At 44.1% G+C, this 27,510-nt stretch overlaps 2 protein-coding genes across 3 annotated transcripts in view; one reads left to right on the top strand and one right to left on the bottom strand.

Moving 5' to 3' along the window:
- ABAT (4-aminobutyrate aminotransferase) overlaps positions 1-27,510 on the bottom strand; it is a 396,642-nt gene that overhangs the window by 362,209 nt on the left and 6,923 nt on the right. The window lies entirely within an intron of this gene.
- LOC120943602 lies at positions 23,571-27,390 on the top strand. The gene is made up of 2 exons (XM_040356982.1): positions 23,571-24,698; positions 26,836-27,390. The coding sequence occupies exons 1-2, from the start codon at positions 23,676-23,678 to the stop codon at positions 27,244-27,246; spliced, it is 1,434 nt and encodes a 477-aa protein (XP_040212916.1). The 5' UTR covers positions 23,571-23,675; the 3' UTR covers positions 27,247-27,390.

Below are 27,510 nucleotides of genomic sequence, written 5' to 3' on the forward strand. Positions count from 1 at the left end.
GCCGGCCGTCAATCACCTTCTCTCTCTCCATAGGAACGCCCATTCCCCGGAATCTTCAATGTACAATAGCACAGTGAGTACGGGGATAACAAAATACAGATAGGCATACTGTAGCTCGCGCTACTATGCCGAATTTAATGCTAGAGGAAAAAAAAAATTTTTTTTTTTTTTATATAGGGTGAACCCCCGCTTTAAACAGCTATAAAGTGCCGCTAAATTAAACGGCATTTTAGCGCTAACGGCCGATGCTTTCAGCGTGAAAGCAGTCTTAGGGCTTTGGATGGAGACAAGCTCTCACTATAGAAGGATATGCTTTGTTCATATTTCATGTCAGAGGTTTACAATCACTTTAGGGGAAGGAACCATTATATGGGGTGCTAGAGACAAAATGTAGGGGAGTTAACTGTGCAGATTTAAAGAAAACCCTGCATTCTATTTTTTAGCCTTTGTCAGAAAATGACAGCTGTCTGCAATGAGCCATGCAAACATTTTTATAAACTTTCCAAAAAATAGCCCACTGTGTTTGAACAAAACTATTAATCATTAATCACTATTCTGTTCATATCTGGAAACCATTTTTTTTCTTTGAAAAGAAATAGGGAACATTTAACAATCCATATAAATGGAAATGATTTACTTAGAAACATTACAGTTTACAGAATGGATAACCAATAAGTGTTCCAAAGTATTTCTGGAATGAAAGTCTAAAGGTCAAAGGACAAACAAGAATCACGTAGCTAGTGTGGATTACACAGCAATTTCTAGGAAGTCTTAATGAGTTTAGACTAAACCCAGGACTCTTTCAAAATAACCTGCCACCATGCATACAAATATTAGGGCATGGGCATGAAACACAAGGTTGTGCATCATTCTACCCCTATTGGGGAAATGATCCCATCTGTCACTAATACATACAAGTATGGAGAAAATGGGACAAACTTTCCAGGATGCAGTGCTCAGACCTAAGTGGCCAAATGCCTTTAGCCTAAAACCTCCAACACATCCTAGTTAAGCTTATATAAGGGTTAACTTGAAGAGGAATGGCAGGTGTAAGGGGGCTGGTAATGTACTCTGTTACGTTGCCCAAAATGGTACAAGTCTCTTTACCTCAGGGAAAAGTTAATTGGACCACTTAAGGCCTGTTCCACAAGGGTGCCAAGCCCTTCAGTCTGTGAATAGGCCCTGTGTTTATATGGCTTAAACCACCTGGTGCTGCATGCAGGCAGACAATGTAAGTGTATGAGGGTGCAACGGCTGCAAGGATACAGACGCTTGTCCAAATTTGACAGGCATGCGGGTGTGGGTAAGCGGCCCCAAATGAACGCCGTCTGCATTTGGGACGTTCACCTGCATATCTGCCAACTGGGACAAGCAGCTGTGTCCATGCTTCCACCGCTTCCCTAGACACTTACATTGTCTGCCTGCACACAGCACCTGGTGACTCAAGCTGCATAACTACACAGCCTATTCGTGGACTATGAGCCTCAGAGTCCGTATGGATGAGGCCTAACTCTTGACCACGCAAGATATATTGAGCTGCACTGCTCAATGTTTGTTGTAAAGAGACACAGAAAACAATTGTGAATATTGTATTACAATGCATGGTAGAGCATCACAACATGCTGTTGTGCAAAGAGTTGAATGAACCGTTGTCAACTGACAGTAAAGAGTGAAAAAATAAAAAAAAATAAAAACCACTGCAATGGGGGTTATTTACGAAAGGCAAATCCACTTTACACTACAAGTGCAAAGTGCACTTGGAAGTGCAGTCACTGTAAATCTGAGGGGTAGATCCGAGAAGAGGGAAGCTCTGCTGATTTTATTATCCAATCATGTGCAGGCTAAAAAAAAAAAATATTTTCCTTGCATGTCCTCCTCGGATCTACCCCCACTGTGTTGCAATGCAGGCGCACAGCGCATACCAGCAGACATGCTTTCTACACAAATCTCACACAGGCGCAGGTGTGGACGAGTCTTTACACTATGGCTTTTACATGAATCCATGAGGTAGCGACATATGTATTTACAGTAAATTCTAGCTTTTATAAGCAGAAACAGTTTACATACTTAAATACTACATGTATATTATGGTGCTTTTTTACACGCTGTGATACATCAGGCTAAAACAGGGATAGATTTGGATTTGTAGTACTACAATTCCAACATATTAAAGTGTCATTAAAACCACATCATTAAAACGTGTCAGTACATGCTGTATTACATGCTGTTCATACTCACTATGGTATTTGTTTTCTGTATTCTGCAAAAAAAAAAAAAAAAAATGGTTGATCCTGTTGTTCACTGTCCCTCCCTCCTTATCTGTGTCCCCACTGCAGCCTGAGATTGTGTAGACCAACCGTTGCCACATCTACTGAGCATACGCCATTTTCAGTTCCTTCTAAGCAGTTTATTTGCTTTATTTTCTTATCTTTGCAGCCCATGTCATCGATGGACAATAGAGTCACATGTGGGCGTATACAGCCCGGATAAATGACAGCCCACTCCCTCCCTCCTCCATGTCTACTAAACAGCTATAGACAATCGGGTGGCATATTACATATTGCTTGATGAAGGCGTAACCTCCGTGTAATTCTAAGCACATACAAAACAATAGACACAGGCAAGAGGGGCGTGAAACAGGCTGTGATTGGCAAAACCTCCCTCTAGATATCCCACACCATATTTGTGCAAAAACAATAAAGATTTGGTCCAAATACAAATTTGTAAGACGATTTAAAACATTAAATTGATATTAGCTTGTTTTAACATATGACTGGCAAGAGAGGAATAGAGGCTTCTCCTCCCTCCCTCCACTGAGGTTTCCATGCAGATGGGCTGGGAAAGAGTCTGGGTCACATGACAGCTGTAGATCGGTTATAAAAAATAATGTAAAAAGTACTTTGATTGGAAATAGCAAGCTATTGTGGAAGAATATACATGTGCCACATCCCATACATTTTAAAATATTGAAAGATTGGTACTGGACTTTATAGGCACTGAAATGCAAGTTATTTATAAAAAAAAAAAAAAAAAAAAGAAGAGGAGAAGAGAACCTCGGGGGGAAGCTGGGACCTGGGGGTCCTAGTAGATGATCAGCTCAGCATTGGCAAGCAACACCAAGCTGCTGCAAGCAAAGCCAACAAAATTTTGGCATGCATTAAAAAGGGGATTAACTCCAGGGATAAAATTATAATTCTCCCACTCTACAAGACTCTGGTCCAGCTGCACCTGGAGTATAATAAAACAGGTTAGTGCAGCGCATAAAATCCAAATGATGCAATAAAAGTGAAAAAACTCAGCAAAAAATCTGGGCCAAAAAGTCAATAAGAAACAAAATTCAACGTGAGTGAAAGTCCAAGAAAATGTGTGACGAACAAATTCCAGAGTTCGTTATCATATCATAATTCGTTATCATAATTAATATATAACAGATATTGAAATAACTCATACTGGCTGTTTGGCAGACCAAACATAAAAAACATTTATGTGTGGTCTGCCAAACAGCCAGTATGAATCATTTCAATCAGGGTTAATAGAAGTCAGTATTTTTTTTTAATTTAAAATCAGATTAATTTAAAATCGATTTTTTTGATTAAATTTATTTTAATAAAATGCTTTTAGAGCAAAAAAAATCTACCTAAAATAGTTTTCTATTTAAGATAGATAAATAATTAATTTAGTTTATTCAGCATGAAATGGAGCCTAGTTATATAGCATGAGGTGGTATATTCTGCAATATTAACATATTTTGGTAAACTCATTCAATGAATCCAGGCTCTGCAAGCTGAGATAACATGCACTTCATTCACATAATTTCACAGTAACCATGAGATAAACCAAAGTTCAGGAATATTCCTTTAACCCATTGTTTTACAAATCTATGTACACTACAAACTGTATGATTGAATCAGTTCTGATATTGCTGTATTACTAACCTGACAGCTTATTATTCTAAATAGGAGACCTCTATTTTTTTGCAAATATTAAAGATTCTAACTAGCAGCAAGAATAAGTCCTTACATTTAAAGAGCACCTGTAATTTCAGATCCATCATGTCAGGTGCCCGTTAGCGGCATCCACTCACCTGCTGCCACCACATTCCTCACCTTGTGTCACTGCCGCATCACCAGCTGTCCCATTAAAATTAATGGAGCTGCCGGTGAGTCAACAGCGGGTCAGAGGAGGAGCTGCTGCAGGACAAAGATGACAGTTGCTCTTTAAAAATTATGATTAAAATCAAGCCTTTTTACTAGTGATTTAAATCAACTTGATTTCAAATATCTACTCTGATTTCAATATCTGTTATATATTGATTATTCATGCATATCATCAATAGGTTTTTAAAGTTTGTTTGTTCACTATCTTTGTCTCTCCATTCTAATATATGCCTAAATCTCCTGAAGAAGCTTTCACACGCATAACATGTAGAGCCAAACAATGCACATTTCTGATCTACCGATACCAAGTCTACTAGTACCATTTATTGTCTCACAAGGACATCATTAGGTTTCTTTCAAGAATTATTGTTGGTATATGGGTTTGTGCTGATATAGTATATTTGTCAATTTTATACTTTGCAAAACCTTTTTTTAATAAACCACTGTTTGTCTGGTTGTTTTCTGAAATCAATTGTTAATAAAAAATGTATTATTTTTTAAATACCCTATTTATGACATTTTTCGTTTACTTAGAACCCCCAAACACACACACACTAATATCTATCTATCTATCTATCTATCTATCTATCTATCTATCTATAATTTTAGCAAAGACTCAGCCTTTCAAATACATTTTTTTTAGGGAAAAAAATACACTTTACTAAATAAAAGAAAAACTAAAAAAACAGTAAAGCCACTTTTTTTTGTATATTGTGAAAGATGATGTTACGCTGAGTGAATAGATACCAAACATGTTACAGTTTAAAATTGCACACACTCGCGCAATGGCAACAAACTACAGTACTTAAGAAAACCCCATTGGCGACCATTTAAAAATGATTAACGGTTACCAGTTTAGTTACAGAGGCGATCTTTTGCAAGTATTCTTGCTCTCGCTCTGACGATCGTGGCAATACCTCACATGTGTGATTTGAACACCATTTACATTTGTTAGCATTAGTAAAATGATAGGAAATTACATATGTACTTGTTTTAACCCCCTTAACATTTCTTTAGATGCTTCCAGCTTTCTGGCTTAGGCCAAATTATGGCAAACATCCCAGGAGTCTTCCTAGGTTTTTTTTTGTTTTCATCTGAAGGAGGGGCCTTCTAAACTAAGCACACATCCTGTCGGTATGCCTTTTATAAGGGTAGATGGATTCCAGGAAGTAAATGCTGCACAAATCATCTGCACTTACTCAAACATGGCTGTGGCTAAAAATGCTAGGGGGCGTTTTCAAAGTAATTTCTCCACAAAACGCATGGGTGATTTTGCTTTGAAATAGTTAGACTTACCGGTAACTTGTTTTCCCAATAAGCTTTCAGGACAGCACCTGAGAGATCATGGCGGCTCCTCCTCCCACAGAAAACACCTTTAATTAAATTACCGTATTTAATCGGCGTATACCGCGCACTTTTTTCCCCTTAAAATAAGGGGAAAATCGTGGGTGCGCAATATACGCCGATACCCGCGCTGTGTTTGAACGCCGCTGCCAAATTATACCAAGCGCAGTACACTCGGCCAGGCTCTGCTCCGCTTGCGGTCACGCCCTGTGCCGCCTCCTAGCCTTTATGCGAGAGGAGACGAGCGTGGGCGAGGGTGCGGCGGCGGCGTTCAAACACAGCGCGGGGATCGGCTCAAAAACAGCACGGGAGAAGCGGGGAGGACACCACGAGGCCGCAGACGGATGCCGGACCGGACAAGGCCGCTGATGGACGCCGGGCAAGAAACCGACGAGGGGCATTCAAACTAAGTATTTTCTTTTTTTTCCTGAACTTAACCTTCTAGGTTGAGGTTGCGCGCTATACGCCGGCGCGCGCTATATGAAGATAAATACGGTAGTCCCAAGTGTGGGCTTTAAAATAATCTGATTACTAGAGGTTCTGATGAAATTGATTTTTCCAAAAATACCCCTAGTGCGGCAACCTGAACTTTGAGGGTACTGACCGCTAGGCCTTTGGCCCTTGACCCCTAGGCCCGCTCCTTCTTGCAGGAATTCTAGGATGGAAGAAATAAGTTTTAAAGACCTGCCGGATGCTGTGCACCAGGAGTTAAAGACTTTCCAGACTTTGAAATATATTGCTCTGGTAAAAAACATTCTGCTAGATAGGAGGGTAGCGACCAACCTATCCAAGAAGCCTTTTCGCCTCAAGAGTTGTTCCTCAGAAGTCAAGCTGTGAGTTTTAGCTTTTTTACTTGTTGGTGAAGCAGGGGACCTTGTAACAGTAGGTCTTGTCTCAACGGCAGATGCCAGTATGGTTTGATCTGCATCTGTAGAAGAGACAAAAACCAAGGCCTTTGGGGCCAGAGGGGATTGACAAGGATAACCATCGTATCCTCTTTCCGGATTTTTTTTATGACCTGCGGGATAAGCTGAAAAGGAGAAAAGGCGTAGCAGAGGTGAAAATTCCAACTGTGCGCCAGAGCATCTATCCCCAGTGAGGACTTGTTCCTGTTCAGGGAGAATAAGCGGAATATTTGTGTATTTGAGTCGCAAAGAGATCCACTCTTGGCTGTCCCCATTTCTTGACTATCAGATTGAAGACATCTGGATTCAATTGCCACTCTGCTTCGTACACCTGATTCCTGCTGAGGAAGTCCGCCATCCTGTTTAGAGTCCCTTTTAGGTGGACCGTGGACAAGTATCGATTATGGAGCTTTGCCTGGTTTAGAATGTGCCCTGCAAGGTCAATAAGGCCATTTCTATAGCTTTAGTTCCCTCCAGTTTGAGGATCTCAGTGCTTCTCTTGTGGACCACGATTCCTGAGCTCCCCAATCCCAGGAGCTGGCATCGGTTGTTAGCCTTACCTGAGTTGGAAAGGACCATAAAAGGCCTGCTAAAAATCTCGTCTGGTTCTTCCACCACCAGAGACTCCTTTTTACTTTGGTGGGATTCTTCACTAGTGAATCCAGTGAATTTTGCTGGCAATCCCAGATTTTTAACAGAAAACTTTGTAGCAGTCTGAATTGGAGCTTTGCCCACTAAACTGTTGGTATGGAAAAGGTCAGGGTTCCTAGCACTGACATGACCCTCCTGATGGACAGAAGCTGAGTGGATTTCAACAGTGACACCACTTCTATCAACTGTTTCTGTTTTTCTTCTGAGAGAAATATCTTTTGCTCAAAAGAGATAAGAAAACCCAGAAATAACACCTCCTGTGAGGGAATCAGATTTGACTTTTGGAGATTTAATATCCATCCAATGGACTCTAGATAAGCCCGAGCTCTGTCCAAGTTCCTCTGATTTGAGCAAAAAACATCAGGTCGTCTACATAAGGAATCACCCCTAGACGTAGGGGTGCCAGAGCTTCGGCCATTACCTTTGTGAACACCCTTGGAGATTATGACAGGCAGAATGGGAGAGCCCTGAATTGCAGGTGTACCACCTTCTTCCCTTCTCTCAGTGCTAGTCTCCGATATCTCTGGGACCTGGTGGCATTAGGAATGTGGAGGTAGGCATCCTGTAAATTTATTGATGCCATGAAGCACCGTTGACTCAGCAGGCTTCTTACTGAGAAAATGGAATCCATCCAAAATCTTCTGTATTCCACTGACAGATTCAGTATATTTAGATTTAGGATGAGGGGGTATTTTCCTGAAGGTTTCCGAACCAGGAAAACTTGTGGATAGAAACACTGGAAGAACTCCTTTGTTGGAACCTGAACAATGACTCTGTGGGATATCAGTTCCTGGATTAGGGACTTCATGGCGGAGGTTCTTCCATGAATTCCATCGCATATCCTTGTGAGAGCATGTTTACAATATACCGATTTGCAGTGATGTCTCTCCCCTGGGGAACGAACTCCTGGAGTCTTCCCCCTACTTGTAATGGAGGGTCATTGCGGCTTTCCGGAGGCCGCAGGAAGATTGAAGAGCACTCCACCACTCCTACAGCGCCTCAAAAGATGCATATGGTAGGACTTTTTTGAGCATCCTGCCAGCGCACCGCTCCAGTGTGAAAGCCCTCAGGATTTCACACTGGCGTGAAAGAAGCAGCTCTTTCAGGGCGCGTTGCAATGGCTATTTTTAGCGCTATAGCGCATGCAAAGCACCTCAGTGCAAAAGTAGCCTAAGTGCCGGTTCACACAGGGGCGGCTTCAAAGTCATCCGACTCTGAAGCAGCCCTTCACAGCGTGACCTCAGCTCTGAATTTTGCTCCAAAGTAGTGCAGGAACCTTTTTCTAAGTTTGAGCAACTTGAGTCACTCCTATTAGAACAGTTCCATTGCATGGAGTGTGACTTGTCAGGCGGCTAAGTCGCCTGTTACATAGTCAGGTTGAAAAGACAAGTCCATCCAGTTCAACCATAAAATAAACAAAATAATAATAATAATAATAATATCATGCAATCCCATATACCCAATTCTATACCCACAGTTGATCCAGAGGAAGGCGAAAAACCCCAGCAGAGCACGATCCACTTTGTTACAGCAGGGGAAAACATTCCTTCCTGATCCCATGGCAATCAGATTTTCCCCGGATCAACTTTACATATAAATGTTAGTACTCAGTTATATTCTGTACATTTAGGAAAGATTCCAGGCCTTTCTTAAAGCAATCTACTGAGCTGGCCAGAACTACCTCTACAGGGAGTCTGTTCCACATTTTCACAGCTCTTACTGTGAAGAAACCTTTCCGTATTTGGAGGTGAAATCTCTTTTCCTCTAGACGTAAAGAGTGCCCCCTTGTCCTCAGTGTTGACCGTAAAGTGAATAACTCAAAACCAAGTTCACTATATGGACCCCTTATATAGTTGTACATGTGGATCATATCCCCCCTTATTCTCCTCTTCTCAAGAGTGAATAAATTCAGTTCCTCTAATCTTTCCTCATAGCTGAGCTCCTCCATGCCTCTTATCAGTTTGGTTGCCTTTCTCTGCACTTTCTCCAGTTCCCCAATATCCTTTTTGAGAACTGGAGCCCAAAACTGAACTGCATATTCCAGATGAGGTCTTACTAATGATTTGAACAGGGGAAAAATGATATCTCTTAACGCAAGAAAGAACTTTGCTTGCTTTGGAAACCACAGCTTGACATTGCATGCCATTATTGAGCTTATGATCTACCAAAACCCCCAGATCATTCTCCACTATGGATCCCCCACTTGTACTCCCCCTAGTATGTATGACGCATGCATATTCTTAGCCCCCAAGTGCATAACTTTACATTTATCAACATTAAACCTCATCTGCCACATAGTCTCCCAATTATACAGAGCATTGAGGTCGGCTTGCAAAATGGAGACATCCTGCAAGGACGTTATTCCACTGCATAGCTTGGTGTCATCTGCAAAGACAGAAATGTTATGTTTGATCCCAGACCCAATATCATTTAAAAAGATATTAAAAAGTAAGGCTCCCAATACTGAACCTTGGGGTACACCACTGATAACATTAGACTATTCAGAGTAAGAATCATTAACCACGACTCTCTGAATTCTGTCTTTTAGACTGTTTTCTATCCATTTAGAAACTGATATTGCCAAACCTGTAGACTTTACCTGACACATGAGTCATGTATGGGGAACTATATCAAACACTTTTTCAAAATCCAAGTATACCACATCCACTGCTACGCCTCTGTCCAAGGTTTTACTTACATCTTCGTAAAACAGAAATCAGATTTGTCTGACAACTTCTGTCTTTCGTGAATCCATGCTGTCTGTTGCTTAACCACTTCCCTACCGGGTCATAGTGAAATGATGTTGGCAGGGACCTTTTGTCCTTCAGACTGGACTTTATATGACGTCCTTGCATTCCCGGCCGCGATGTCCGCTGGGCACCCGCGATTGCCCGCAATCACGGCAGGACCATGGATCTGTGTGTGTAAACACACAGATCCATGTCCTGTCAGCGGTGAGGAGACCGATGTGTGTTCCCAGTACAGAGGAACACACATCGATCTCCTCTCCTTTTGAGTCCCCCTCCCCCTACAGTTAGAACACACTTTAGGGAACATATTTAACCCCTTCAGCGCCCCCTAGTGTTAACCCCTTCCCTGCCAGTCACATTTACACAGTAATCAGTGCAGTTTTATAGCACTAATTGCTGTGTAAATGGTCCCAAAAATGTGTCAAAAGTGTCCGATATGTCACGGTCACAATACAAATCGCAGATCGCCGCCATTACTAGTAAAAAAATAAATAAAAAATTGCATAATTCTATTCCCTATTTTGTAGACGCTAGAACCTTTGCGCAAACCGATCAAATACGCTTATTGCGATTTTTTTTAATACCAAAAATATGTAGAAGAATACGTATCGGTCTAAACTGAGGAAAAAATAGGATTTTTGTACTCACCGTAAAATCCATTTCTCTGAAGTTCATGGACGGACACAGCATTCTTTGACAGTAGGGTTATGCACCTTCCTTCCAGGAGAGTTTAGGCAGAATTTACAGCACTTAAAGCGTTAACAACCTTTCCTTAGTGCCACTCCTCCCAGGGGGCGTGGCTCCCCGGGCATAACCCACACCCTGCTCTAGCAGCCTCAGTACGTAACAAGCAGTACAAACAAAGGAGTGGTGGGTGCTGTGTCCGTCCATGAACTTCAGAGAAATGGATTTTACGGTGAGTACAAAAATCCTATTTTCTCTTTCGTTCATGGACAGACACAGCATCCTTTGACAGTAGGGACATCCCCAAGCAGTGTCAATTTTTTTTCGAGGGGTGGGAAAAACAACACAGCAAACCAAGCTTCACCCCAAACAAAACCGGAGTTACTCAACAGAGGAACTCCAACCTTAACCACTTCCCGCCCGGTCTATAGGAAATAGACGTCCGGGAAGTGGTTACCAAATCCTGACAGGACGTTCTCGAACGTCCTGCAGGATAATGCCTAGCGCGCGCCCGCGGGGGCGCGCAGCTCGGTGATCAGGGACGGCGTGTGTCCCTCGGACACAGCGCTTCCCCGATCACGGTAAACAGCCAATTTCATTGGCTGTTTACCACGTGATCAGCTGTGTCAAAGACGCAGCTGATCACATGTCAAAACAAACTCGGCGGCGTGCTCCGTGCGCGCCGCCAGAGGCTTGCAGAGCGGGGATCGGGGAAGGCGCGTGTCCCATGGACACAGCGCTTCCCCGATCAGGGTAAACAGCCAATGAAATTGGCTGTTTACCACGTGACCGGCTGTGTCCAATCACAGACGGTCACAAATGTAAACAAACAGGGCAGTTAGTACCTGATCTCTGATCTCTCCTCACACACCGATTTGTGAGGAGAGAGCAGGGATCAGTAAGTGAGATCAGTGTAGTTTGTTACTGTAGTTTGTGCACAACACAGCCCCCCCTCCCCCCCACCAATAAAGAGGACCTGACACAGCCCACCTGTCAATCAGCCCACCTGTCAATCAGCCCACCATTCAATCAGCCCACCTGTCAATCAGCCAATCTGTCAATCAGCGGTACCACCGCCATCAGTACCACCACCACCCGTACCGCCATCGGTACCGCCGCCACCCATACTGCCGCCATCTGTACCGCTGCCACCCTTACCGCCATCTGTACCGCTGCCACCCTTACCGCCATCTGTACCGCTGCCACCCGTACCGCCATCGGTACCGCCGCCACCTGTACCGCCGCCACCCGTACCACCACCACCCCTACCACCGCCATCGGTACCACCACCCGTACCACCGCCATCGGTACCAACACCACCCGTACCACCGCCATCGGTACCACCACACATTCCTGCCACTAATACCTCCATTGATACCACCACACAGGCTACCAGTACCGCCATCTGTACCACCACCACCCGTACCACCGACACCGCCATCGGTACCACCACCCGTGCCACCACCCATACCGCCAACGGTACCACCACCACCACCACCACCCAAACCGCCATCGGTACCACCGCCACCCGTACCGCCATCGGTACCACCACCCGTACCGCCATCGGTACCACCACCCGTACCGCCATCGGTACCACCACCACCCGTACCGCCATCGGTACCGGTACCACCACCACCCGTACCACCGCCATCGGTACCGCCACCACCCGTACCGCCATCGGTACAACCACCATCCGTACCAACACCACCACCTGTACCACAGACATCGGTACCACCACCCATACCGCCAACGGTACCACCACCACCCAAACCGCCATCGGTACCACCACCACCCAAACCGCCATCGGTACCACCACCACCCAAACCGCCATCGGTACCACCACCACCCGTACCGCCATCGGTACCACCACCACCCGTACCGCCATCGGTACCACCACCCGTACCCGCCATCGGTACCACCACACAGGCCACCAGCAGTACTATTACGCAGGCCCAACAATAAGTACTGCCATACTGCCATAATGTCCAAAAGGCATTACACAACCGAGGAGGCATTTGTCATTATTTCCACCATGTCGGATAACAGCGAGGAGCTCCCATTATCCGATTCTGATTCGGAATACGAGCCAGTGGAGGATACTGGCTCAGAGTCAGAGTCAGAGTATGAGTCCCCGGAGGAAACCGTCCCTCCCAAAAGAATGCGATCGGGACCAATTTCAGGACCAAGTTCAGGACCAAGTTCAGGACCAAGTTCAGGACCAAGTTCAGGACCAAGTTCAGGACCAAGTTCAGGACCAAGTTCAGGACCAAGTTCAGGACCAAGTTCAGGACCAAGTTCAGGACCAAGTTCAGGACCAAGTTCAGGACCAAGTTCAGGACCAAGATCTGCAGATCTGCCCAGCACCAGCAGCGCCATACCCCAGGAAGAGGAGCCCAGTACAAATAATGGAAATACACGCCCAACTCGAAGAATCCTGCCCCAGTCCTACCTTCCCGATGCCCTGGCAAACCCCTTATGGTTGCCTGCCAACTCAGGATCCGCCATCATCCCCCCTTTCACCGCACAGCCAGGTGTGCAGCCCGACACTACAGATTTTTCTCAATTTGATTATTTTTGTTTATTTTTCCCAGAAGATTTTATGCAGAATATAGTGGATCAAACCAATATATATGCATCCCAATTTATTGCCGCCAACCCCAATTCTTCCTACGCCCGCATGTTCCAGTGGCGGCGTCTAACATTGGAAGAATTTAAAATGTTTTTGGGCCTTATGTTCAATATGGGACTTACAAAGAAGAATGAAGGCCATTCATATTGGTCTACACGCCCCATTGAACACATGCCTATATTTTCCTCTGTCATGTCCAGGACAAGATACGACATGATAATGCGTTTTCTCCACTTTAATGACAATTCACAGTGCCCTCCCCGAGATCATCCCCACTACGATAAATTATACAAAACACGCCCCCTAATCAATGCCTTTTCCCAGAGATTTGCAGAAGTTTTCATCCCAGACCAAAACATTTGTGTGGACGAGTCCCTCATCCATTTCACTGGCCGACTGCACTTCAAGCAGTACATCCCAAACAAGAGAGCCAGGTATGGGTTAAAATTAAATAAATTATGCGATCGAGCCACTGGATATGTGTTCACATTCAGGATCTACGAAGGCAAAGACTCCCAGCTCCAGCCCCGTGATTGCCCCACATATATTGGAACTGTTCGGAAAAGGCTATCATTTATATGTTGATAATTATTATACCAGCCTGCCCCTTTTTCGTCACCTTTACAGCAAGCAAACCCCAGCCTGCGGTACCTTAAAAAAAAAAACGGAAGGGATTCCCACAAAATTTGTTGACCAAAAATTTGAAAACTGGAGAATCGTCATTCATGAGGAACGAGGAGGTGTTGGCCATGAAGTGGAGGGACAAGAAAGATGTCCACATCCTCTCTACCATCCACAATGACACCATGGTGGAGATCCAAAGACGACACGGCCCTATTACAAAGCCTGAATGTGTTCACGATTACAATTTGTACATGGGTGGGGTGGATTTAAATGACCAGATGCTACAGCCCTACTTATCAACAAGAAAGTCCTATTTTTGGCACAAAAAAGTTGCGTTTTACTTGTTTCACATGGCCCTTTATAATTCGTTTGTCTGCTACCAAAAAGCCAATCAGCCAACTCAAAACCCACAAATCTCCTACCTCAGATATATCAAGGATATCATTGAAGCTCTCATTTATCAACAAGATCCCGTCCCAGGAAGCATTCGCTCTGATTGTGTGAGTCGTCTTCACGAGCGACACTTTCCCTTTAGCATCCCCCCCACAGAATCTGGAAGAAAACGCCAAAAAAAATGCCGTGTATGCAGCAGAGCAGGAGTAAGAATAGACACCACCTGTTACTGTCCTGATTGTCCCTCCCAACCTGGCCTGTGCCTGGGACAGTGCTTCAAAACGTATCATACATCCATCCAATATTAGTTCCCCTTATTATTAACAGACTGCCATTTCCCCATTTGCCTGCTACCATGTAACTACCTTCCATGTTAATTAACTGACCCTGGCCTGTTTACCGACGATGTCTTTGCTTGCCGATTTAAACCACGTTTCTGACCTCCACGTGCACCAACCTCAGCCTGTTTACCGACGATGTCTTTGCTTGCCGATTTAAACCACGTTTCTGACCTCCATGTGTACCAACCTCAGCCTGTTTACCGACGATGCCTCTGCCTGCCGATTTAAACCACGTTTCTGACTTCCACGTGCACCGACCTTGGCCTGTTAATCTACCACGTTTTTGCCTGCCACTTGGACTGATCTTTTGGCCATTTACTTTTAGTACACAGGGGTCTCACATATGTGAGGGGCTTCAGAAAAGCGTTCTGAGTAGAGAAAACCAGTTTTTAGTTTGCTGTGCTCCCAGAACAGGGTCTGGTTGCCCGGAGGCTTCAAAGCGATTTGGGTGGGAGAAGCCTCTACCCCTGTCCCCCTGGCCCTAAGCTTGACGGTCCTTCCTGCTGCCTGGACCAATGCTTTGGCTGTGCTGACCATATTACTGCCTGTAATGACCCATGACATTATGGACCATGTTTCTTCCTGCTGCTTGGACTAATACTTTGGCTGTGTTGATCATATATCTGCCTGCTGCCTCTACTGACTTTGCACAGTATTTCTGCTGGGACACCTCTGCCTGCTACCTGGACCTGTGCTTTTGGCGGTGCTTTGGCTGTGCTTTGGCTGTGCTCTGGCTGTGCTGACAGTTTCTCTGCCTGTACGAACTATGGACAGTATTCCTGCCTGCTGCCTGAATGATTGCTTTTGTTGTCGCTGACCTCATCCCTGTCTGCTGCCTGGACTGATGCTCTCCTCTGTGGACCACTGCACTTCTAAAACCACAGGTAATCTTTTGTTATTTGGTATGTACCTGCTATGTGTTAGATATATGAAGGGCCTTCAAAAATGTGATCGGTAGTCAGAAAATTATATGTGCAATTAATGCTGCTAGAATGCCTGGAAGTGCTACTTAGATGTTGGGCCTCTGTATGTGGTCAGGCTGTGTAAAAGTCCCACACATTTGGTATCGCCATACTCAGGAGGAGTAGCGGAATGCATTTTGGGGTGTCATGTTTGCTATGTATATGCTATGTGTTAGAAATATCTTATAAATGGACAACTTTGTGTAAAAAAAAAGCATTTTCATTTTTTTTCCACATTTCCCCAAAAATTCTGGAAAAAAATGAACCGTTCAAAAGACTCATAATGCTTCATAGATTATACGTTGGGGTGTTAGCTTTCCAAAATGGGGTCATTTTGTGGGTAATTCCATTGTCCTGGTGTTCCAGGGCCTTCAAACGTGTAATAGGTTGTCAACTAGTTAGATGTGCAATTTATGCTCCTAAAACCCCTGATGGCGCTCCCTGCATGTTGGGCATCGGTATGTGGCCAGGCAGTGAAAAAGTCTCACACATGGGGTATCGTTTTACTCAGGAGTAGCAGAATGTATTTTGGGGTGTCATTTTTGCTATGTACATGCTATGTGTTGGAAATATCTTATCAATGGACAACTTTGTGTAAAAAAAATGTGTTTTCATTTTTTTTCCCACATATTCCAAAAACTTCTGGAAAAAAATGAACAGTTCAAAAGACTCATTATGCCTCATAGATTATACGTTAGGGTGTTAGCTTTCCAAAATGGGGTCATTTTGTGGGTAATTCCATTGTCCTGGTGTTCCAGGGCCTTCTAAATTGTAATAGGTTGTCAACTAGTTAGATGTGCAATTTATGCTCCTAAAACCCCTGATGGCGCTCCCTGCATGTTGGGCATCGGTATGTGGCCAGGCAGTGAAAAAGTCTAACACATGGGGTATCGTTTTACTCAGGAGGAGTAGCAGAATGTATTTTGGGGTGTCATTTGTGGTATGCACATGCCATGTGAGAGAAATAAGCTATTACAATGAAACTTTTGTGAAATTTTTTAAATAAAAAATAAAAATCTTAATTTTGCAAAGTGTTTTGGGAAAAAATTACAACTTCAAATAACTCACCATGAATACCTTGGGATGTCTACTTTCCAAAAAGGGGTTATTTGGGGGGCATTTGTACTTTCCTGGCTTGTTAGGGTCTCAAGAAATGAGATAGGCCTTCAATACATCAGGTGTGATCATATGTGATAATTTATTATGATTTGCACTATAGCTTGTAGACTCTAAAACTTTCACACAGACCAAATAATTTCCAAAAAATTTGGGTTATTTTTATCAAAGACATGTAGCAGTATAAATTGTGGCCAAAATTTATGAAGAAAAAATATTTTGCAAAATTTTATCACAGAAACTAAGAAAAAAACATTTTTTTTCAAAAATTTCGGTATTTTTTCATTAATAGCGCAAAAAATAAAAAACCCAGAGGTGATCAAATACCACCAAAAGGAAGCTCTATTTGTGGGAAAAAAAGGACAAAAAAATCATTTGGGTACAGTGTTGCATGACTGAGTAATTGTCAAAGTGTGAGAGCCCTGAAAGCTGAAAATTGGTCTGGTAAGGAGAGTGTTTAAGTGCCCAGTATGGAAGTGGTTAAACTGCCGCCTGTAACACCCTGCGGCCGAAGGAGGCATCAGAAGATGCACTCACATCCACCTTGTAAAACTTTGAAAAAGTGTGGACCGACGACCAGTTTGCTGCCTTAAACACCTGTAACACAGAGGCTTGATGTCGGAACGCCCAAGAGGCACCGATCGCCCTGGTCGAATGCACCGTGACCCGAAAAGGGGGCGCCCGCCCCTTCAGGGCATAGGTCTGAAGCACAACCTGTCGGATTCACCTGGAAATGGTGGCCGACGAGACTGCCAGGCTCTTTCTGGGACCAGACACCGACAAAAACAGTGAGTCAGACTTCCGGAACGGAGCCGTCGCCGATAAGTAAACTCGAAGGGCCCGAACTACATCCAGGGAATGTAAAGTGACCTCCTTTGGGTTCTTTGGCTGAGGACATAAGGATGGAACAACAATGTCCTCATTAATGTGAAAGGCTGAAACGACCTTTGGAAGAAAAGAGGGCTGTGGACGCAGCACCTCCTTATCCTGATGGATGACCAAGTAGGGGGCCCTGCAGGACAAGGCCGCCAGTTCAGACACCCGTCTGATAGAGGGAATAGCTACCAGAAAAAACAGTCCTTTTGTGACAGAGTCAACAAAGGGATCTTCCGAATGTCCTCAAAAGGGAGCTCGCTGAAGCACCGAGAGGACCAAATTCAAGTCCCACGTGGGCAGTGAAGGGCGCACCGGAGGGGCCACATGGCGGACCCCCTGCACAAAAGTGCGAATCAAGGACTGCGCTGCCAAAGGACGCTGAAAGTAAACAGCTAGAGCAGATATCTGGCTCTTGACCGTGCTCAAGGCGAGAGCCTGATCCACTCCCCGCTGTAAAAACAGCAGAATCCGGGACACCACGTATGTACGAGGTTGCCACTTCATCTTCTCACACATAGAGATGTAGGCTTTCCACGTACGATGGTAAATCTTTTGTGAAGTAGTCTTCCGTGCGCGCAGCATGGTAGAGATCACCAAGCCCGACAGGCCCCGGTCCTTCAGTACCTGGCTCTCAACAGCCACGCCGTTAAAGCCAGCGACTGTAAAGCAGGGTGGAAGATCGGACCCTGCGACAGAAGATCTTCTCTCAGGGGTAGTACCAGGAGCGGCGCGGCCAATCTGGGGCGATCAGGATTGTTGGAATCCTCTCGGCTTCCGCCCTGCGCAGCAGGCGAGGGAGGAGCTTCAGAGGAGGGAAAGCGTAAATCAGGCGATAACGACCCCAGGGAGCCACCAACGCGTCTGCCCACGGGCCTCTTGACATGCATCAATAGAAAAAAAAAACTGCTGTTTTTCGAGAGCAGTGATTTTAATAATGCTTAAAGTGAAACAATAAAAGTGAAATATTCCTTTAAATTTCATACCTGGGGGGCGTCTATAGTATGCCTGTAAAGTGGCAAATTTTTCCCCATGTTTAGAGCGGTCCCTGCAGCAAAATGACATGTCCCAAGCTGGCTCTTTTTTTCATTTTTGAGTGAAATGGTAGGGGTACAATGTACCCCGTTACCAATTCACATGGGGGGGGCAGGATCTGGGGGTCCCCTTTGTTAAAGGTGGCTTCCAGATTCAAATAAGCCCCCCATCCATAGACCCCCACAACCACTGGGCAAGGGTTGTGGGGATGAGGCCCTTGTCCTCAACATAGGGACATGGTGCTTTGGGGTCCAGACCCCAAAGCATCCTCCCCATGTTGAGGGCATGTGGCCTGGTACGGTTCAGGAGGAGGGGCTCTCTTCCCCCCCTCTATTTTCCTGCGGCCTGCCAGGTTGCATGCTCAGATAAGCGTCTGGTATGGATTTCTGGGGGACCACTACGCCTTTTTATTTTATTTTTTTTGAGTGGGGTTTCCCCTACGCCATTTTCTTAAAAAAATTGGCGCAGGGTTCCCCTTAATATCCAGACCTGAAGGGACTGGTATGGAATTGGGGGGGGGACCCCCAACCCACACACAATTTTTATTTTTATTTTGGTTCCATGACATTTTTTTCAGTGAATTGTATCTATTGCCGGGACCAGACAATTCATTATAGCTGCGAGTAGTTTTAAATTACTTTTTTCCTTTACAAATGTCATTTTGCTGCAGGGACTGTTCTAAACACGAGAAAAATGTGCCACTTTGCAGGCATACTATAGACACCCCCCAGGTACAACATTTAAAGGAATATTTTGCTTTTATTGTTTCACTTTAAGCATTATTAACCACTTAAGCCCGGACCATTTTGCTGGTCAATGACCGGGCCACTTTTTTGCGATTCAGCACTGCGTTGCTTTAACTAACAATATTTTTTACTTTTTGCTATAATAAATATCCACAAAAAAATTATATATGTAAATCGCAATAAGCGTTTATTAAATCGGTTTGCACAAAAGTTATAGCGTCTACAAAAACACTGTACCCAAATAAATTTTTTATCATTTCACACAAATAGAGCTTTCTTTTGGTGGTATTTGATCACCACTGGGTTTTTTTTATTTTTTGCTAAGCAAACAAAATACAGAAACTTCTGAAAAAAAAAAAAAAATATATATATATATATATATATATATATATATATATATATATATATATATATATATATATATATATATATATATATATATATATATATAATGTGCTGTCACGCAGCTTTTACTGTCTAGCAGTTATTACATGTTATGTTATTATGTTATTTGGTATGATCCTTACCCCCCTGCTGTTCTGACTAGTCTGGTTGCTCCCACCCACCATTTCCTGCTCTAAACCCCATCTTTGCTTAGTTGCTTGAAAAGTCTGCAGAGTGTGGGAGCTTTGTATCTTCATTGGAAATTTACCTATGGAAAAGCCTCTATGTTTATATCCTTGTTACCTTGAAGCATAAAGAAGCATTGGAAAACACCTCTGGAGTCTTTATTCATTGAGTAAGCTGTCTGTTAAAGTCATCATTCAACCTGCTGCATACATCCTTACAGACTGGGTCTACAAGAAGCTTGTCACAGGTACAACCGATGCTGATACAGAACAGTAAATTTCCAGAAGAATCCATCACACAGCTATCTCTGCAGCTTCAGAAACGTGAGTAACCACGTGTGTGTGTGAAGAACAAACATCCTAACACAGGAAACCATCTGCAGGCTGTGCACTGAGAGTTAGGCCTGTGTGTGACTCCTGCAGCCACCATTACTCTGTGTATGAAGCCAGCCTTCTACTGAATGCTCCATAACTGTTCACTGCCAGGGATTTTGCCTTTATTGGAGAGCAATAAGTACCTTTTGAACTGCTCAAAGACTGTATCATAGCTTCATCAAGTCCCTAGGATTTATCATTGTCAAGCTGTTTTGGTTGTGAATCCAATACATGAATCTACTGAAATAGCTGTGTATTCCTGCCTGTATAAAGTGATAGTGAACTGTGCCATCCAGTCTGAACCAGTTGCAGCACTAGATGTCACAAATATCCAGCTCCTCAGTTCAATCTGCCTAATATCAGAAGTCACTACAGAGCTCAGCTCTGGCAGATTTGTAACAAGACACCAAAACTACAGCACTTGTCATTATGTCTGACAGAGATCCCACAGAGTCACCTGCATTTAACCAAGATAAAGCAGACTCCTTACTTCATTCTGCTCGTCCCGCTAGAGGTCCTCATCCATCCTTGAAGGCAAAAGAGGTTTATGAAGAAAGTAAGGAAGAAACATCTAGTAACCTGACTGCATTATGGCATAAGACTTTAAGTTGTATAAAAACCGCTAATGAAACTAGCAACAATCCTGAGCAATTGAACACTGCTCTCTCAAGGGTTAAGAAGGCATTTGAGAATTATAAAAGACTTTCTGAAAAGTTCTATTCCCTATTGTCACATTCCAGCATGGAGGAAGCCGCAGTGGAATTAAAGGACTTTACTTCTACTGACCAGCAGAGGCATAGCACATATCTTGAAGCAAAGGCACAGATAGAAGGTAGATTAGCACAGCTACATGAAACTACATCCTGTAAATCTGCTTCTTCCAGACACTCAGGAAAATCTTCTAGATCTGCCCGCTCCTATCATAAATCCTCATCTAAGTCACTGCGGTCCTGCTCTGTAAGGTCAACACTGAGCGACCAAATAGTCAAAGCTCGCCAGAAGGTCGCAGCAGCCCAGGTTCAAGCCGCCTGCTCTGAAAGAGAAGCAGCCATCAAAGCAGAAGCTAAACGCATTCAAGCAGAAACAGAGGCTCAGCTAGAAATCCTTCAGAAGAGTAAAGAAAAGGAAGTAGCATTGGCGGAGTTATGTGTCTTGGAACAAGCCCTATTGGAAGAAGAAGGAGCAGCTTGTCCCAGCTTGGCTGCTTGTCAAGACCCCATTGAAAGGACCCTACAGTTTGTCTTAAGCCAGAACCACGACATCACAGTCCCACCTACAGTTGGAGATTTTTCTCATGATCATCCAGCATGTGGACCAGAAGGCAACGTGTCACAAAATCAAGCTGGTCAACTAGACACACCTGCTAACAGAGACACTCCGCAACTACCGCATATCACAAAATCAAGTGAGTCAACCTACGCGGCTCACGTGCCACCGCAACCCTATGCGAATAGAGATTACAAGGGTACAGCAAAAGACTACAGGATGAACTCTATGACCCCTGTGATACAGTTCTCTTCAACTTCAAATGCTCAGAGACCTTCAGACATCAGACCCTTACCTAGATTGAACCCATCTGCAACACCTTTCGCTCCACCAACCAGCCAACTTCAGATACCAACCATGGCTCAAGCCGGCGCACCATCAGTATCCCCGGTGGCTATAAAAACTGAAAGCATCAACGCTACGGAGCTCAGCAAGAGTATGGCTTTACAAGAATTGATCACAACTGGACTGTATAAATTTGATGACCGCCCAGAGAACTACAGGAGTTGGAGATCTACATTTAAGGCGGTAATCAAGAGCTTGCCCGTTGAACCTCAAGCAGAACTCGATTTACTAATAAGGTATTTGGGGCGACAATCTTCAGAACAAGTAAAGAGACTTAAATCTGTTTACATCTATAACTTTAACGCAGGCCTTGATGCTGCCTGGGAACGTCTAGATCAAGACTATGGGAGTCCCGAAGTCATTGAATCTGCCTTATTCCAGAGACTAAACGACTTTCCTAAGATCTCAGTTAAGGACAATCATAAGCTTAGAGAGTTAGGTGACCTCCTTCATGAACTTGAAATTGCTAAGCTAGATCCTAGTTTACCAGGTCTTAGCTATTTAGACACTGCTCAGGGCGTGAATCCTATTGTAGCAAGGTTGCCTAGTTATCTTCAGGGAAAGTGGACTAGTGTAGGATCAAAATATAAGTATGAACATCATGTTTCCTTCCCTCCCTTTTCTTATTTTTCAGAGTTTGTGCGGAAGGTTGCAAAATCCAAGAATGACCCAAGCTTCTTCTATCCAGATACAACCACCACTCCTTTAACCACTTCAAGGGGTATTGCCACCAACAGTAAATTCAAGGATTTAAAGTATCCTATTGCCGTGAGGAAGACAGAGGTAGCATCCAACGTCTTGGCTACAGGCATAAAGGCAAGCAATCTTAATCAACAGTGTCCTATCCATAATGCGCCACATTCTCTCTCCAAATGCCGTGCATTTAAGGACAAGCCTATTGAAGAACGCAAGTCATTTCTCAAAGAGCATAATATCTGTTTCAAGTGTTGTGCATCCTCCGATCATTTAGCAAGAGACTGTAAGATCACCATCAGATGTTCTCTGTGCAACAGTGCCAAACATGTGGACGCTCTTCATTCAGACCTGTTCAAAAGGAAACCTTCATCCGGCAGCAACCCCAAGCCTACATCAGATGATGGCGGGGAGAGAACTGAGCAACATGCCAACCCCGTAACCACAAGGTGTACAGAGGTATGTGGAGAAGGGCTTCATAGCAAGTCTTGTAGCAAGATATGTCTTGTAAGGGTTTTTCCTGAAGGATGCCCACAAAATTCCATAAAAATGTATGCCATACTCGACGATCAGAGCAATCGCTCATTGGCCAGTCCAGAATTCTTTGACCTATTCAACATTCATGGAGAGGCCTGGTCCTATACCTTGCAGACATGTGCAGGAAAGATCAATACTTCTGGAAGAAGAGCCCATGGCTTCATAGTGGCATCAGAATATGAGGACATAGAGTTTCCTCTTCCAACTCTAATCGAATGTGATCAGCTACCGAACAACAGAGAAGAAATCCCCACACCAGAGGCTGTACGTCATCACCCCCATTTAAGCCACATTGCTGACTACATTCCACCACTTAACAAGGATGTTAAGATCTTGATTCTACTAGGGAGAGACGTTCCTAGAGTCCATAAAATAAGAGAGTTATGTAACGGTCCAGACAATGCTCCTCAGGCCCAGAAACTTGATCTTGGATGGGTGATAATAGGAGAAGTCTGTTTAGACCAATCTTACAAGCTCTTGGATGTAGCTTCCTACAAAACCAATGTTGCCTATCGGTCGATGAAATGTCCATTGCATCATTATGTGAAGGATATCAACCACTCCAAGGTATAAACTGCAAGCTCACTTCTCAGAAGGACCTTGGCGATTCAGTGTACCAGACTACTTGCGATGACAACAAGATTGCCCCTTCAGTCGAAGATAAGGAGTTCATCAAGATTATGGATGAAGAGTTCTTCAAGGACAATTCCAACAGTTGGGTAGCTCCATTACCCTTCCGAGTACCAAGGCTTACTATCCCTAACAATCGAGGACAAGCTTTAACCAGATTTGCTGCACTTAAGAAAACTCTCTGTAACAAACCAGAGATGCAAGAGCACTTTCTAGCATTTATGCAGAAGATTTTAGATAACGTTCACGCTGAACCAGCACCAGACCTGTTGCCTAAATGGGAGAAATGGAGAAACTCCATGAAAGTACTGAAAGAACCTAATATCCCACGCTGCTATTCACCCGCTTCAACTTCAAGAAGTCTGAGGAAAGAGATTCACGTCTTTTGCGATGCATCTACCGAGGCTATAGCGGCTTATCTTAAGATCATAGATCCCTCCGGGAGATCCAATGTCGGTTTTCTACTAGGAAGAGCCAAGTTAGCTCCAAAACCTGCTCACACTATTCCAAGATTAGAATTGTGTGGCGCAACCCTAGCTGTCGAAGTCGCAGAATTCCTGCAAAATGAAATGGACGCTGAAATTGATCAGGTTAAGTACTACACCGACAGCAAGGTCGTACTTGGCTACATATGCAACAGCGTAAGGAGGTTATATGTGTACGTGTCCAACAGGGTAGAACGTATAAGAAAAGTCAGTAGACCTGAACAATGGAACTATGTCCCGACTGGTTTGAATCCCGCAGACATTGCAACGAGGTCAGTGTCAGCAGTTGTCCTCACGCAAACCATTTGGTTTTCAGGACCCAAGTTTTTATCGGACCAGTCTTCTACAAACTCAAAAGAAGATATCGATTTCCACCTGGTGGATCCAGATACTGATCCAGAAATCCGCCCTGAAGTGATAACATTGAGTTCCAACATCTGCTCAAGAAGAAACTTGGAAGCAAGACGCTTTAAACGTTTCTCTTCTTGGAAAAGATTGGTCAAGACTATAACAAGATTGAGACATATTGCCCAGACTTTCCGCAAGCCCAATCAGACATCGTCTTGTCATGGATGGCACACTTGCAAGGAAACAAAAGAGGAAAAACGGAGGGCGCACCGACCTAGTGTGATACTGTTTGGTGGATTTTATTAAATCAATAAAAACAAATCATAATACTCACAAAAGGAGTGTTAAAAACAGGCCTTGAATCACAATGCAGCAAAGAACCAACACCATCGGCATAGCACGATATTGTTTCGATCCGTGACCGTGGCTAGGGCTGACGCGTTTCAGGGGAGAACCCCTTTCCTCAGAGCTAAAAGGTCTGCAGTGCTTCCTCACCAAGGGACTTGTCTCAATAAATACTAGCTTTCAGTAAGTGGTAAAGGTGCCCCTCCCATGAAGTAGGAGGTGCATGGCCGGACACCCACCCACATGTCTGTCACCTTTTCCTTATTCCTCTCTCCATGTCTATATCAAGCCATTCTTAGTATGAATGCACAGTCCAAATTGCACTATACCCAGCAATGTATACAAAGATGTACATACAAAATAACTACCACAATAAGGCATCAATATATATACACATACATACACACACCACAATATGGAAAGCCTTTTCAGTCAAAACACTCAGCAGATTGCTGCCTCCAAGTGTGTAGTTATAACAAATCAAATCCATAAAGTGCCATAGTGTAATAAGGCCTCTCCTAATCACACTTCCAATAAGGGGCTGTGTAGTTGCTCATATGTACCACACAAGCCCCACTTGCAGTGCTGTGCCTACCTTTCTTGGACGAGGAGGCTGCTGGAACGCACGCCCAACGTGGAGGAAGTTGTTTGCGCTCCAGCCGAGTCTACGTTCCACTGCGCATGCGCGTGACGTCATTGACGCCGCGCGCGGCGCATATACAGTGACAATGCGCTCCAGCTTGTAGAACCAGCAGGCTGGAGCGTCTCCTTCCCTACTAGATGGCACGTTCCCAAAGGGGAGAGTTACACCGTTGCCATCTAGTGGTGAAAGATGAATATTGCCTCTCAGTGTCGCCTCTAAATAGCAGGGCAACATCACTGTCATTCAGTGATGTTGCCCTGCTATTTAGAGGCGACACTGAGAGGCAATATTCATCTTTCACCACTAGATGGCAACGGTGTAACTCTCCCCTTTGGGAACGTGCCATCTAGTAGGGAAGGAGACGCTCCAGCCTGCTGGTTCTACAAGCTGGAGCGCATTGTCACTGTATATGCGCCGCGCGCGGCGTCAATGACGTCACGCGCATGCGCAGTGGAACGTAGACTCGGCTGGAGCGCAAACAACTTCCTCCACGTTGGGCGTGCGTTCCAGCAGCCTCCTCGTCCAAGAAAGGTAGGCACAGCACTGCAAGTGGGGCTTGTGTGGTACATATGAGCAACTACACAGCCCCTTATTGGAAGTGTGATTAGGAGAGGCCTTATTACACTATGGCACTTTATGGATTTGATTTGTTATAACTACACACTTGGAGGCAGCAATCTGCTGAGTGTTTTGACTGAAAAGGCTTTCCATATTGTGGTGTGTGTATGTATGTGTATATATATTGATGCCTTATTGTGGTAGTTATTTTGTATGTACATCTTTGTATACATTGCTGGGTATAGTGCAATTTGGACTGTGCATTCATACTAAGAATGGCTTGATATAGACATGGAGAGAGGAATAAGGAAAAGGTGACAGACATGTGGGTGGGTGTCCGGCCATGCACCTCCTACTTCATGGGAGGGGCACCTTTACCACTTACTGAAAGCTAGTATTTATTGAGACAAGTCCCTTGGTGAGGAAGCACTGCAGACCTTTTAGCTCTGAGGAAAGGGGTTCTCCCCTGAAACGCGTCAGCCCTAGCCACGGTCACGGATCGAAACAATATCGTGCTATGCCGATGGTGTTGGTTCTTTGCTGCATTGTGATTCAAGGCCTGTTTTTAACACTCCTTTTGTGAGTATTATGATTTGTTTTTATTGATTTAATAAAATCCACCAAACAGTATCACACTAGGTCGGTGCGCCCTCCGTTTTTCCTCTTTTGTTTCCTTTAGTTTTATGAATTCCAACGATTCAGAGGAGGGCTGCAAGACTTTGGAAGATACCTTTTAATTGAGTTGCTATTGAGTATCACCTTTTTCTTGAAAAATCTTTCCAAAGAATACCGGAGCGCAGGAGATTTGTTTTTGTATTGGACACTTGCAAGGAGTCACCCAATGCGTTAGAGTATGAGAACGCAGAATTATTCATCATACGTCTTGTGCAAGAAGAAGTCTTTGCAGAAGAGATTAGATGCTTGAGAGGCAATAAACCAGTCTCAAAGAGTAGCCCACTATTCCAACTGAATCCAATAATCGACAATGAAGGCATGCTTCGAGTCGGTGGACGACTAAATAAGTCAAACCTGCTAAAAGACCAGAAAGCTCACCTTATCCAGTGGCCAGTTGGACTTATTACAAAGGCCATCACCAGTGATGATGGAAGAGTCCGAAGTGTGGAAGTCAGGATCGTTAAGGATGGGGCTTCAAAAACCTTCCTGAGACCAGTCACAGAGACAGTCCTAATAATGCCTGCTTCCAAAAATTCTGATTCAGTGTTATGTGAAGGAGCCACTTAGGACCTTTAATATAGCTAGCTTATAGACTTGAGAAGGCTAGATAGCATGTTACTGTATGCAATGTTAATAATATGTAAAAGAAAAACAATGTAGAGTATAGTGGTATCTCACGATACCAGGCGGGGAGTGTGCTGTCACGCAGCTTTTACTGTCTAGCAGTTATTACATGTTATGTTATTATGTTATTTGGTATGATCCTTACCCCCCTGCTGTTCTGACTAGTCTGGTTGCTCCCACCCACCATTTCCTGCTCTAAACCCCATC

This window comes from Rana temporaria, chromosome 6 (genome assembly GCF_905171775.1).
Source record: "Rana temporaria chromosome 6, aRanTem1.1, whole genome shotgun sequence".
NCBI classification, from domain to species: Eukaryota; Metazoa; Chordata; class Amphibia; order Anura; family Ranidae; genus Rana; species Rana temporaria.